Source organism: Curcuma longa, chromosome 11 (genome assembly GCF_044706935.1).
Source record: "Curcuma longa cultivar G26 ecotype Majalengka, Jawa Barat chromosome 11, ITB_CL_G26_1.1, whole genome shotgun sequence".
Taxonomy (NCBI): domain Eukaryota; kingdom Viridiplantae; phylum Streptophyta; class Magnoliopsida; order Zingiberales; family Zingiberaceae; genus Curcuma; species Curcuma longa.
The window spans coordinates 29473778-29488622 of NC_133871.1; the positions used below are offsets into that span (position 1 = coordinate 29473778).

General features: G+C 38.3%; 2 protein-coding genes across 2 annotated transcripts; one reads left to right on the forward strand and one right to left on the reverse strand.

The window, feature by feature from the left end:
* Positions 1-704: 704 nt before the first annotated feature.
* LOC141841813 (CASP-like protein 2C1) lies at positions 705-2558 on the forward strand. Its single transcript, XM_074730011.1, has 3 exons — positions 705-913; positions 995-1136; positions 2192-2558. Exons 1-3 carry the CDS (start codon positions 765-767, stop codon positions 2444-2446), a joined length of 546 nt encoding a protein of 181 aa, XP_074586112.1. The 5' UTR covers positions 705-764; the 3' UTR covers positions 2447-2558.
* Positions 2559-5859: 3301 nt separating this feature from the next.
* LOC141839112 (putative membrane protein At1g16860) lies at positions 5860-12224 on the reverse strand. The gene is made up of 5 exons (XM_074726775.1): positions 12034-12224; positions 7638-8683; positions 6809-6964; positions 6360-6568; positions 5860-6246 (listed from the first exon to the last, which is right to left on the reverse strand). The coding sequence occupies exons 2-5, from the start codon at positions 8538-8540 to the stop codon at positions 6054-6056; spliced, it is 1461 nt and encodes a 486-aa protein (XP_074582876.1). The 5' UTR covers positions 8541-8683; positions 12034-12224; the 3' UTR covers positions 5860-6053.
* Positions 12225-14845: the final 2621 nt, after the last annotated feature.

A 14845-nucleotide genomic window follows, 5' to 3' on the forward strand; every position in this document is an offset into this window, starting at 1 on the left:
TTTTCTTTAAAAAAGCATTGAAACATTTTTATTTAATTAATTAAAATTTATCGATCATTTAAAATAAGCCAATTTCCGCACGAAATTTGTTTCGTCATGTCGCTAGCTATTATAATTTATTCATCTATTAATTAATCTATTTTATCTTTCTATGTTTTTTCCTTTTGACTTTCATTATTAATTTTGAATGTAGATTTTTCTCTATTTTGCTTATTAGATAAATTTTTCTAGACACGAGGTGTTTGCATATTTAATTAAAAATTATAATAAAAATAATTCTTATTTTTTTGAAATGATAAGTTTCCTCCAATTTATTATTATCATCATTTAATTTAAAAGTCAGGAGTTCAAATCTCAAAAATAACATCTCAGTAGTCTTACGATCATCTGTGATGAAATGATAAATCAAGATAATCATGACAGATGAAAGATTTAATCTTTATCCACTTCAATAATATAATTCTATTCCGTCGTAACCAATTCAATTATATCTTATAAATATAAATCTTGTTCACATTAATGAAAATTTCGTATATCAAACAGTCCTTGAGTTTCCGTCCAACTAACTCCACCATGCATACTGGCCCTCGGCCAACCACCCGATGGCGACGGCCTTCCGACCGAGCCGACGTGGACGTGGTTCAGTCGCCAGTGCTGCTGCATGCCGATCGAGGATGAACTAAATAACTAATGGATCTATAAGAGATCCCTCAAGCGCGCAGCTGGAATTAAGACGCCACAAACAAGCTCGCTCGAGCTAGGGCATGGAGCTAGCGGGAGCGGAGTGCGGGATGAGGGCGCTGTCCCTGGCGTTCGCTGCGACGGCTGCTCTCCTCGTAGGCCTGGACAGAGAGACCGAGACCGTGATATTCATCAGGAGAACGGCCACCGTCAAGGATTTGACTGCCCTTTGGTGCTCTGCTCTGCTCGCCGATCCCACAATTTGTGCTATATATTAATTTCATATGTATGTTTGTATCTGTTTCTGCTGCAGGGTGATGACGGTGACTGCTTCTGTCGCCGCCGGGTATCACCTTCTGCAGCTCTGCAGGTGCATGGCTTCGGCAGCCGGTCTCGGCCGGAGTTCGAGTCTGCAGAGCAAGTTGGCGGCGTGGCTTCAGTTCCTGCTGGACCAGGTAAAGCTTTTTTTTTTATATTATTATTAGTTTCCCTGTGACTTTCGACCATTAATGACATTGATGGCGTGATAGATCTTCGACTACGACATGAGATTTTAACCGTATTCGAATTTATTTATTTATTTATTAAACTTGTTCAAAACTTTATTCAAACTTTAGTCAAATAGATTAATCCAAGATAAAATAGATCAATTTATTAAAAATCTATTTTACAAATTATAAAATTTTCAAACTAATACGGATTAAAAATTAGATGGACTAATTTACGGACCTACTTATAAATAATATATATATATATATATATAATATCATCATATGTATTTTATTCGATGCGACTCATCCACAATAGAAGATTCTGAGAGTTTGACTGTGTCAATTTTTAATTTTATTTTAATTTTAATTTTAATTTTTTTATTTATGATTAAATATTTTTTTTTTTTCATTTAAAAGTTGAGTTATAATATTAACCTTATAAAAAAATTTTAAAATAAAAAAAATAATTGCTCATGGAATGTGCCAGATAAAAAGTATGGAATAATAATCTGACACACCTCGTGAGCAACTATTTTTTTTTAAATTTTAATACTATAACTCAATTCTTAAATCCTAAAGAAAAAATCTTAAATGATTTAATCGTAAGTTAAAAATGCACGAAAAAAAAATATATATATATATATAAAGTTAAAATTTTTAAATTTGAATTAAGTAAGTTAAATTTAGTAGTCTATCAAAAAATTAAAAATTTTAAATTTGATTATAAATTAAGTGAGTTAAATCCACGAATCCATTAAATTTTCCACTCTTGTTAAGCCAACTCAAGCCCATCATTGATCGACCCATATGGATCGCAAGTCCCGATGGATCAATTTACCTAAATCCACTTTTTAAATAAATTAATAAAATATCAACACAATCCACTTAAATTATTTAACGAGATTAACCAACTCAACGAGCCTAACCAAATTGACAACTACAACTCATATTGGCAACAAAGGCAACTGTGTGTTGACTTGAGCTCAACCCACTTTGACTGCGTCGCAACTAAATTCCAGGGAGCCGCATATGCCACCTTCCTAACAACCATGGCGGGGCTCCAAGGGGGGCTGGTGGGGGTGTTCGGCGTGCGCAAGTTGCAATGGATGAAGCTATGCAACATCTACGGTAGGCTCTGCAAGGGGATGGCCGGCGGAGTGATATGCGCGTTGCTCGCAACCTTCGCCATGGCAATTGTCGCCGCCATCTCCGCCCACCGGCTTTTTAGGCTCTACTCTCGCGTCCACCGACCCGGCTCCTTCCCCTCAAAGTAGATCTTTTTATCACACTCATTTGTATCGCTTAAAAATTGTGTGAGCTCTCAATAAATATGTAAAATCGTAAAATAAATCATGCTTATTTTTTTTTTAAAAAAATTGAATTATATTTATTAATATCCAGATGAATTGCCTTCATTTCATGAGGATCTATCGCACTGGTATCTTCCAATCTGGAAATTCCCTTTTCATTCAATTGCAAGAACAACGTGCCTTAATATTTCGGGTGCCCCTTCATTGAATGTTCATAAATTTTTTGGCTTAACATACATTTTTTGTCTTGATTTCGAGTTGGATCGATCGATCGGACCGACGAATGCGGGTCGATCTCTGAAACCTTGCCTGGAGGTGGTCAGGCAGACATGAGAGATTGGTAGGACCTTGAGATTGAAGGCCTTGCTAGCTCGAGCAACATGAGAACATGAATGATATTTGTCAACACTTTATGTGACACTATTACTTAGATCTACTCCTCTTAATGATTGCAACAACCTTCGGTAACTTTAAACATACCACTTAATTCTACATAATTATGTCTTGTATCTTTGTATATCTTCCATTTGGTTTACGCTAATTGTCTAGCTAATTAGAAATTAAGTTACTAATTACAAATGTATTTCTAGCGTAATGGATTGCATGCGAAGGTAGAAAGGGAAAATTTTCACTTACGCCCCTGGTTACATTGTTAATTTATTCATAATTCAAAACAAAATTAAGCCAAAAAAAAAGGGGGGAAATGAAACAGTATGATGATCTCTGTCAGTCCTCATGGTTGTGGAGAAGGCTGAAGAGATCGATCAGCAGCGGTATTTCTTCTGCTACGTCATACTCGAATTCTCCGGGTGGCCGGCGGCGGCACAGGGACGAAGAGGGCGGCGAGGTCGCTGGGAACGGGGAAGAATCCCTCCGGCGGCGGCGCGAGCTTCCTCTTGGCCGGCCGCGGCTTCCTCGGCGGCGGAGGCGGCAGCAGCGCCGCTTCCGGCTTCGCGGCGGCCGACTTGGGCGTGACGCAGTGGTCATCCGCTTCTTCCCCTCTCGGCCTGAGGCATTCCCCGGCGCTCCCGTCGGCGTCGCCGCCGCCGGGTCTGTGAGTGCTTATTGGCGGCAGGGAAGGCGGCTGGAGGTCGATGAACTCGAAGCCCATGGCGTTATTATGAGAGAATTGAGAGCGGAGCGAGGCAGTGGTAATGGCGATGGAGGAAGGAGGAGGAGGAGAGGAGGCGTGCAGCGACATGAGATGGAGGTGGCGGTGGTGATGATGATCAGCTTTTATAGGAAGGGAAAGGTGCAGAATATAGAAGTCATTAAGGTACAGATCAGGCGTCTGGCCAGTGAGCTCAATCGGTTCGATCAATTGATCCAATGGTTCGACTAGTCAGTCAGTAATCCGAAGCCTGACTCGGCTCAACTCAAGCTCAGCAACAAAGACCTTCATGTCGAAATCATGGTTCGATCGAATCGGTTTACGGGTTAGCCGATCGAATCGGTCGGCTGGTTCGGGGGAGGAGGAAGGATTCAATGATAGGAAGGTGTTTAAAAGCAAGACTTAATGCTGCATTCATGGTTTTGGATACCACCATCACTCCTCAAGATCCATCATATTTATGCACTACATTTTGAGAAAAGAGATCATCTTCCACAAGGCAATTCCAATTCAATCTGTTACACAGGCACGTAATTAACCTTAATTATCTTCCAGAAACAGAGGCAATATAATGGTTTCTTAATCGAAATGATCATTGAGTAATTATCAAAATCAGGCTTAATTAAACTCCCTCTTGTTTCTTTTGAAGACAAAAGTCCAGAAAAAAACAAGAATTGCTGAAGTTTTCTCTGTTTTTTTCCTTTCTTTCTTTAATCCAACAAACATAAATTTAACAGCTAATACTGCTCTAATTAAAGACAAATTTATGAGATAATTTCTGAACAAAACACTGTTTTTACCATTCATGATCGTTGGACCACCTACTGGAAGAAGAGTGCAGGCAGAGAACTTGCAATTTATGTGCTCCTCTGGAATTGGTGACCTGCTCAGCACTAGCTCGCAAGTACCATAATTGAGTTCTTCTGCTGTAAATCTTCCAAAGGTTGTTAGAGAGGCAATTAATACAGTTTCCATCACTGTGAGGCTGGCTCATCCGCAGGGAATCTGGTCAGTTCGAAACAGTCTAAGCATCATACTCAGATTGAATTTCCAACTGGTTCGATAAGAGAAACTATGGCCAGAGAAGCAGTCTAAGCATTTCTTTCTGTTCTTCCCAATTGGTTAAATCCCAAGGAGTCTTTAGTCTTCAGTTAGTTGCCAACCCTAAACATGAAGTATCTTACAAAATGACTTGACTATCCTAAACATGAAGGATTTTTAAAGGATTATAAAAATCCTTTAAAAAGGCAAATTCAAAACCATGTACATATTTCCGCGCTCAAATTACTAAGGCGAACGATGAAAAATGAAATCTGTTATGGGTATTATGCTCTGGCACATGAAGACCGGTCTTAGATCGGGACACGTCAAACAAATGAAGGGAGATGTCCAAACACATGACGTGGGTGGAGCGAGACTCGGTTGTTATGGTTGACCAATTGACTGCACTTAATCAAATACAATTAGCCGATTCATAACCCCTACTCGACCACGTCCTGATTCGTCTTGTCTTATTTCATGATCACAACATCTCTTAGAAGGTCTAATCTCTTTTTGCACGTCAAATCTCTAACAATCAAATCCAACCCATTTAATGATCACAATATTTTTGTCCTCCAAATCTCTCAGAAGGTCACAATCAAATCCAATCCATCACATCATCGTCACTAAGGACAATAAATACGGGACTACGACAGGGAGGGGACATATCGTCCGTAATGATCGCAGATAATCCTGTCAGGATATTCTCCATACCCTGACAAAATATCTCCTCTGACAAAGATAATATTCTCCTTAATGGCTAAAAGACGACTCCTGATAAAATCGACTGGGCATATTCTCAATAAGCAGGTATAATTTTCTTTCTCATTCGTCTATATAACTGAGATTACATCCACATGCATGCAATACCAAACGCAATCATTCTACAATAATTTTTCTTCCTCCCAATAGCTGACTTGAGCGTCGGAATGGTCGAACCAGGGACACCCCTGACCTTCCTTTTCATAGTATTGGTGTTCATAGGTCCTGGAGTTCGTCATCTTCTTCCTCTCCATGACGTCGACCATGGTGCTATATGGCAGGTGACGTGTCCACCAGATGATCTCAACCGGAACAAAATCCATAGACTAAATATTCAAGTTTCAACTGGCCTGTCACACAATCGATGAACTAAGCATTCCAATTTACATGATCAACACCAGAAGATAACACAAGAACACTCACTCATCACAATCTCCTTCTACGCACCATTAAAGATCCCAAATTTAGTAGCAAGCTACCTCGTTACAAAAAAATATTCAAGCTTTACAAACAAGACGGGAAAAACATAGAGCTATACAATCGAATTCCCCAAGAGCGAACTCCTGGAATCCATCATGAAATGCCAACAGCCAGCAAACTATGGAGTTGACATATATAATTAGCTGTCAATTCGATCTAGCAAACTCGATCGACATCCTAGACGGGAATGATATCGGTCTTAGAAGTGTCCTCGCATCTCAACACGATCCCTTCGAGGCTTGCGGGGAGGATACATCGAGCCCACTGGCATCCACTAGAGAAGGGCTCCGAAGATGGAACTATCATCAGCACATTTTCGTTCCTCTGGACGATCCCCATCACACTGACAGTGCTTCCCTCTTTGATGTAGCTGCAGGAAAAGATGATGCATCAATTTTTGCCAAGAGCAGTATTTCAGAGGAACAACTTTGATCGTATCAAGACAAAAAAAGTGAGCTTTGCTTTATGCATCTTCCGACTCACCCTTCTTTCAGTCGCATCACCCGATCATCAGCAGAGAGGTTTCTTTCCCGCAGCCATCTGAGAAATTCCGGAGACAGGTCGTTGTTTGCATTAATGTCGACGACCACGGATTCGTCGACGTACGGTGTTACTCTGGCACCGTATCCAGTTTTTACCAGAGCTCTAAGTCCAGATTGGAAATCTGATATATAAAAGTCAACCACGTGCCTCTGCCATTTTTGTTCTCTCAGATATCACAAGAAATTGAAGCATATGAAAGGCAAAATGATAGAATATATTTTGTTTGTTTTCACCAATTGATCTTTGAATCATTATGTCAGCCATCATAATTCATCTATTTCAATAAAACTTGAAAGACAAACTTCTTCAGTAGCTCCAGATTCTAATATGATTACTCTATTTGATGGAATCAACTGATCACATTCCAATTATCATGCAGAATGACTTACCTCCAATGATCTCAGTCCCCAAGTAAAACGGCGATGCTGCGTGTTAGCGGCCGCTGAATCCCATCCTCTGTATTCATATAAGCTTGTAGATGTGTACACACATCTAGGAACCTTGTGGAAAGATGACTCAAGAGGGACATTTCCACATGTAACAACCTATCGGAAAGTTAAATTCATCACTTTTGATAATCAAAATAGCATTATAAAATATTTCTAAAACATTTTAGCAAAGAACCAACTAAGGTAACTTGTCCTCAAGATTGATTTGCGTAAGTTCTCTTCAGCTTCCCTATAAAACCTTAAATCAATATGAAACAAGAACTTGTCAAATTTCCTACATTTGAAACTTATTACTGCAGCAGAAAAAAACACTCGACAACTACAAGGAGGACCATTAAATATAGTAAGAAACATTGGTCTTGAAAACTGATTGAGGCTATTAAATTTAGCCAAAAATTAAAAGATAAGAACTTGAAAAAAAAAAATCATTGATAAGGTCCTCTGCATGTTTATTAGAACATCTCGACCTAAAATCTATTATGAAATAAGAATTAGCAATCACCAATTCTTCATAGGACATGAATTCACATACAAAAGCTGGAATTCAAAGTTCTTTAATATGGTTAGTTAAAGAAGATGGAATGAAACCCACTAAAAAAAACACACAAAAAAAGGATGTGAAATACACAAAAAAAGGATGTGAAATAGCTTGTGGATAATGAATTGCAAAGAAATGCTTTGGAGAAAACAACTGATGGGCATTCTAGCTAACACAACAAAACCATTTCCCTTTTGTATGTTAATATTGTTTGTTTTAATGGTTGCATACCCCGGTAACCTTGACATACTGGCCATCTTTTGCATTTCTCAGCTCAGCATCAGGATAACGGGCAATGAATCCTGTGATTGCTCTCCTTCCGAAACAAGTATTCCAAATGGCAAGTGCAGCAACAATTCCAAATATAACAAGAATGACTATGAGAAGAATGGCATTGTGAACAGCACCAAGGATGAAGCCGCCTGCAATAAACCCCATCACAAACAACAAACCCACACACCACAAGAATGCCTTTGGCAAACCATCACTGAAAGAATAGTCATCCTCCTCACTTAGTTTGGTGACTGCCTGATTATGAACAATATTGGCGTTGTGTAGCTTCATTGAACCAGCCGAATCCAGAGGACCAGATACTTTTCTAGGTGCACCAGAAGAGTTAAGAGGTCCAGATGAAATTGGTCCAGACGTGATGAGCCCTGTAGTTGGAAGCACTGGTGGGATTGGACCCGAACTTTGGCGAGCCATAGGGGTGACTCCTCCAGATTGAGGACCAGATGATTTCTTCATTGAATCCCCATGTTTAAGTGGCCCAGAATTAGATTTCTGCCTATTGGAGCTTCCAGTAATTAGTGAAGGACCAGAACCTGGAACTGCAGTTGATAGAGAACCAGAATAGCTAGACCGGCCAGAGTTATTAGATGTGATAGGTCCAGACTGAGAAGTAGCACCTCCAAATGATGCATTCCTAGAAGAAGCATTAAGAGGTCCAGATTTTCTGGACTTCTCCACATGTAAATCAAACATCTTCCCAAGTTCTCCAGACTTCTTAATATCACCACCTGTATATGGCATGGCTGTGGAGCTCATTGTTGGAGGTTTCTCTTTCGGTGGCTCAGGACGACCTGAAACATACAAGCCATTGCTAAGCTGATGCGATGGGAATCTGGAACCCATCAGGTTTGTCAAGCTTCTTCCACTAGTTGTTGAAGAACCGAAGCACAGAGAATGTGTATTAGAAATAATGAGTCATATATCTGTCTCTGCTATCAACAAGGCTATGTTGCAAGAGCAGAGGACAATAGCTTTGACTATCAACCCTGTTAATAGAACAGTGAACCATGTTAGACATTACGAATGAAAGCCAAACCAACTGCTAGCTTACACATGGAAAAAGATGGTACATAATTTGCCACACCCAATTTTTAAATATCAAGAATAAAATAAAGTAGGTAATGCACACCAAGTCAGAAAAAATGCTCAATGATAGATGCTACACTGTATGCCCAACCAATGGAAAACATTCATGCTAGCATAATAAAATTAAATGGTCTCAATTTTAACTACGGCCTTACAGTTGGCCGCACTCACAATGGTCAAGCAACTTTTGTTGAAAATGTACATACTGAAGACGGATAATATGGAGCTGTCTTGAAATTAAGAAAACAGAATGTTTTATTTGACTCCAATTTAACATATAAGACAAGATTTGTTATATATAGATTTCTTACTGCAAACCTAACCGGATCAAATATTTACTGAACCTTCTATGTATTCGATTTAGCTATGATCAATACAAGATCCAATTTAATTGATTAATACAATATCTCCATAGTATACTATTCCAGGTTTATTCTTACAAAATCATCCCATGCATCATAGAGCCTATTCTCAACATTGTTGATTATTTAGCAAAGCACAGAATCTAGTGATGCTCTCTAGCATGGTTCACAAACATAATTGCAATATCAGACATCAATCACGGATTGGTAATTTAGTATAAAGAGCATCTCAACAATTCACTATCCATAGTCTCTCCTTTTCACAACACATGTGACTATGGCAGACATAAACAGACTTGAGCCAGTAGCTTGCAGACATTTATAAAGATTGGAATTGAGTAGAGAAATGAATTTTGTTATGATCAAAATTTATCCAGAATGAAAATTCTAGAGCACAACTTGCACCAAGGCCAGGTTGTACACAGGCCCAAACCTAGCCCTGGAATCTAATATCTGCACCTTGGCTAATCCATACATTTGTTTCTGCAAAAATTTCTAAACTTTAAATATGTCACAGATTGAACCTTGATGAGTTTGGTTAGAACTTATAGCATCCAGAAACCTGATCATGTTTGGCTGTAAGATCACATACAATTGATATAATTGGGTTTGATAATGATGTCTAAAGATGAGTTCTATAAGTCAAATTGTTCAGGAGAGTGTGTAGATCATGTCAAAGTGCACAATCCTTCAATACAGAAATAATATGTACTGATATCAGGTTGGGCTTGCACTGTCAATGTGTGTTTGGCCCACTGAATGAAATCCCCCAACGCATGCTGCCTTTCTGTCTCTGTTCTATGATTAATTTATAGTAAATACATCTAAGTTGCAGTCAATGCAACACGCACTGTGACTCATTTCATTATGATACCACCATCATATTTAAAAGGACTGTACTAATAACAAAGACAAACAGTAGATATCCACTAAACAAGTATTCTGTTGAAATACAAAATAAAGGTGCCACAATATTAGCAAAGCAACAACACAAGCATCTCATTTGTTCCTGTGACACATATGTTTTGTAGGCTCATATCCAAAGGCATATTTTTAATGATAAGTACACAGGAGATATATTACATCAAAAGCATTCCTCTCCACAAGACAGGGATGGAGAGAACCCAATAAGAGAAAAATTACTAGTTAATGAACTCATCTACTGTATAAACTCAAATGATAAGCCATGTTCTTCAATACGTTTTTACTTTTTACCTACCCTTCCGTACCTGTGTTGGACACTTAACATTGACACTTGACACTCCTAATGACCATGTGTAAAATCTTTTAGAAACAAATTGCGTTTCAAACTTGGATCCACATAGACCACACTCATGTCGAATACTCATATCCCAAATCCAAGTAGCATAGATCATGTTATAGAAACAGATTAACAATAATGCCCAATATCACAGATATTAAGAGGCAGGAATCCATATTATCCGCATGATTTTCATATAGCATTAACTCCCACTATATGCAGATTCAATCTATACATCAATCTCCTCAATTCCAGGTCATATGATGCATGTACAAGACAACCTCAAAGTATTCAAGGAGAGTGTAGGATGTTATCCATTTGAAATAATGACACATGTTAAGAACCAGAAAATATTACCAGCAGAACATAATTTATTTTCAATAGGCTGTTTATCACCATAATCTGTTATTCAATCACAAAAATTGAACAAAAATAAACTAAATGGTTGGTTTTTATTAAACTATATCTATAATTAACCAAGGTTAAGTCATAACATCAGCTAATCTCATTCATTTTTTTTCCAAGTACAGCATCCTATCGAACTCTTTCTTCATCTATTATCAACACTCTTATATAGTGGTCAACAGGAAAAGGAATAAACTAATCATGAAACAAACAACTGCTGCATATTCTAAGGAACTTAGTATAAGACAGAAGGAAAAGACATAATTTCAAAAGTAAAATATAAAACAAAGGAATACAAGCATGATAGAGTGCAAAGGGTCCCCACAGATCAGTCCATATAGCGTTAAATAAAGAGAAATAACCACGTATATTGGAGAGATCAAACAAATTTATGAAGATAAAAAAAATAACTACACGATACTGTCACAGCCTAGAGAGTAAAGCAGCACAAATTAGTTGGATCATCAACTTTTTACAGAAATAAGGAAAGCCCCAGTGACCAGAAAAGTAAAAGCAGAAAATACTGCAGTCAAGATTGGAATCTAATAAAATTAGTGTAATTAGAAATTAAATTTGTCCAGAAATAAGCCAATTCTCCAAATCAAGGGTTACACATCAAGCTTTGTGATCGAGTCTATTAACTCAGTCTATGATAAAAAAGAAAGTTCATAGGGTGGCAAAAGTTCGTTTTTGTTTGACGATAAAAAAAAAGATAAAGATCTTTTAATATACAAAAAATGCTATAAACATGCAATTATGATCACAGTAACTGGCAGTCATTTCAGCAAAACAAGATTTTTTTTTCAAACTATTCCTGATAAACCAGATCGTCCCAGAAGTAGTTCAATCGACAACGAGAGAAGACAGGCTATAAAATCCAAGTACAAAACAATAATTTCCACATCGACCCCGCGTAATCGTTGAACTTCACCTCCGAAAATCCCGTCCAGGTCAAGTGACCATGTAACTAAAAAGCGCCCTTTCAGATCCACCTAAGAACAGTAGACAGCAAAATCCAAAACCCACAGAAGCCTCTAAAATACGAACTTTTAAGCTCACATTCACTCAGATCTAGCATCCCCAAGCGGGAGCATGCCCGCCTTCCCATGCTACTCGAAAGGAACAGCATTTGAGCTATTGCAAACCCAGAGTTGAAATCCCTACAGCCCACGCAGAAAGATACAATTTGTAAAGCGGAGAAGGGGGAAAGATCTGGCCAAACCTCGGATCGAAGAAGCAAGCGCGAGATCGAAGCTGTCGGAGGTTGACGGCCGATCAAAGGAGACAGGAAACGAGCTTAACCTGCAAAAGATCGCACAAAAACGGGGACAGAGAAGCAGGGAGAAGGGAGAGAGAGAGAGAGAGAGCGCTGTGCTTTTCTAGTGAGGTGAGCGCTTTGCGCTGCGTAGCCAGGAAAACAGGGAAACCTCCAATGGAAAACAGAGTAAAACAAAAGGACGAAACATAATTTATACCAATTAACTCCAAAAAAAAGTCGTTATTTTAAAAATACCTACAAAGTTTTCACCGATTTTTTTTAAAACACGCCCTTTAAAATTTTAGCAGATTTTTTTTTAAAAAAAACTCTTTTGAATAACATGAATAATAATTCAAAAACAACGTGAAACAAACAAACAAACACGAAAACTAATCTTCCATCCTCTTGTGAAATTACTATAATAACTCTCATCTAACAACTCTCCTTGGAAGGTATTGAAACACACACCATCTACCATTCATTTAAAAACTATTTATGATCAATTGTATATTGAAACTCATCACCAATATTTTCTCATAAAAAACACAAAAGATACAAATACTTGTACCCTAAATTCATTTCTTAATTATTAGTATCTTTCTTCTTTCTCTTTACGAATAAGTTTTAGGATGATTACCATGCTTTAGTTAAATGAATCTGGTTAAAATAGATAGGAATCTACTTATATCTCTAAAATAATATAATATTATCTATTTTATACTTACGCCTCTTAGTTTTATTGAGAATAAGTGATCAGTCTTAATTTTATTTTTAAATTTTATCCTGCAAAAAGTTTCATACCTGGATATAGATATCTCCATCTTATAATCTCAAAATAGGATTTTTCATATGTTTTCAATATAGGATTTGATTGTATCCCAACAATCTACCTTTCAAACAAAAGATCCGCCTCCTTAACGGTCCCTTACTAAGAGTCATTCCTTTGTGAGGGTCCCCACATAACACCACATAGATCTGCTCTAATATCATTGTTAGAACAAATTAAATCTACATATATTTCTAAAATTAGTATAATATTATCCACTTTAAATTTACATTCTCATGATTTTATTTAAAATGTCTCGTACCAATATAAATTTCTTTATCTTATAACATATCTCTCACGATATATGATTATATTCCAACAAACCGTTCATGTGCATCACTTGCATGCTAAACCATATTGAAGAAAAGGATGTCTAAAACTTATTAGACAAAAGCAATCACCTGAAAGGCAACTGTTAAGAGGCGAAGCCAAGCTTTACCCACCACCATGCATCCACTACAATGCAAGGTCACTGTCAGTGTGGTTTTCTTTGCACGAGGGAACGAGCTTTTGGTTGAAGCATGATGAGGAGAGTGGTTGGTGATAGCTATTGGTTGGTCAAACCACTACCATTTGGATTTCATTTTTAATCTCCTTTCTTAAAAATGGAATATATATTTATCAGGTGATTATGTATATTAGATTTAACAAAGACTCACTTGCAAGCATCTTGTTGTATCTGAAAAGGCCTGAACATATTGCCATTACACTACAAGTTTTGTGCCTATGAATGAATACCTTGTCGATTCACTTAGCTTCTCTGAAAAGAGAAGTTAGCTTTTAGCTTTTGCATCTCTTCGTCTGGATGTGAACAAATCTATAGTGATCGAGGAAGAAGATGTTCATCATTTGGATTCTGTTTCCATCTCTCTTATGAACTTTTCTCAGCTCCTATGTTGCTTTGAATAATGAGTAGAGGTGTGCCGTGGCTGTTGTTTCCTTGGCTTCTTTGCTTTCCTTTCCCCTTTGTTGTGTTGGGATATGTCACACTTTACCAAAACCATCATGATGAAACAACAGGAAGGGAGAATCTCCACTAAGAATATGATGAAGTATTTAATTGGGTAACAGGTATATATATATATATATATATATAGGAAAAATCTCTGCTGCGCGCCTCCTCCTCCGCGACGCATCCGCGACGCTGACGTGGACAGCTATTTCTCGCTTCGCTTCGCTTTTCTCGCTTCGCTGCGCTGGCTACGTGACTGCGAAAATAAAATCCCGCCTTTCCCCAAAACCTTTCCCAAAATTGCGCGCCCGAGTCCTCACTCCGCCGGATCAAAGGTGATCTGCCGCCGACCGATCTGTGACTCCTTCGCCTTCGTCGCCGCGGGAAGACGCCGCCTCCTTCGGCCGATCTGTGCCGCTGGCCGACCTTCTCTGGATCCGTCGACGGCGGCCAACCTTCGCTCGATTCGTCGCTGGCGCCCGACCTTCGCCCGATCTGTGCCCCCACATCCTTCGGCTTCGTCAAAACGCCGCCCTGCATCCTTCGGCTTCGTCAAGACGCCGGCCCGCATCCTTCAACTTCGTCAAGACACGAGGCTACCCAGTGGTTTTGGCTAGTGGTCCTGTATGTTTCACTATCATTCTGTTGGGAATAGTGCCCTCAAAGCATTGTAATTGGATTATGTTTTTTTTTAATAAAAGCGACATTTATCATTGAACATATTTTGTTTTGAATATTATAGCAAAATCCTTAGTTTATTGGATGTAACCATAATTTAGTATATATAAGAGTTATATATACAAGAGAATTAAATTATGGATAATAAACTTAAATTAAGTCTGTGATGAAATTAATTAAAGTATGGGATCTTTAATTAAAACATCACTAATGCGGCCCATGAACATTTTGAATGTGACTGTCTTATCCGGACCGTCGATGTGGAGACATCTAGCTGGGGGCATTTATATATAATGAGATTATGTAGGACTTGGACCGAT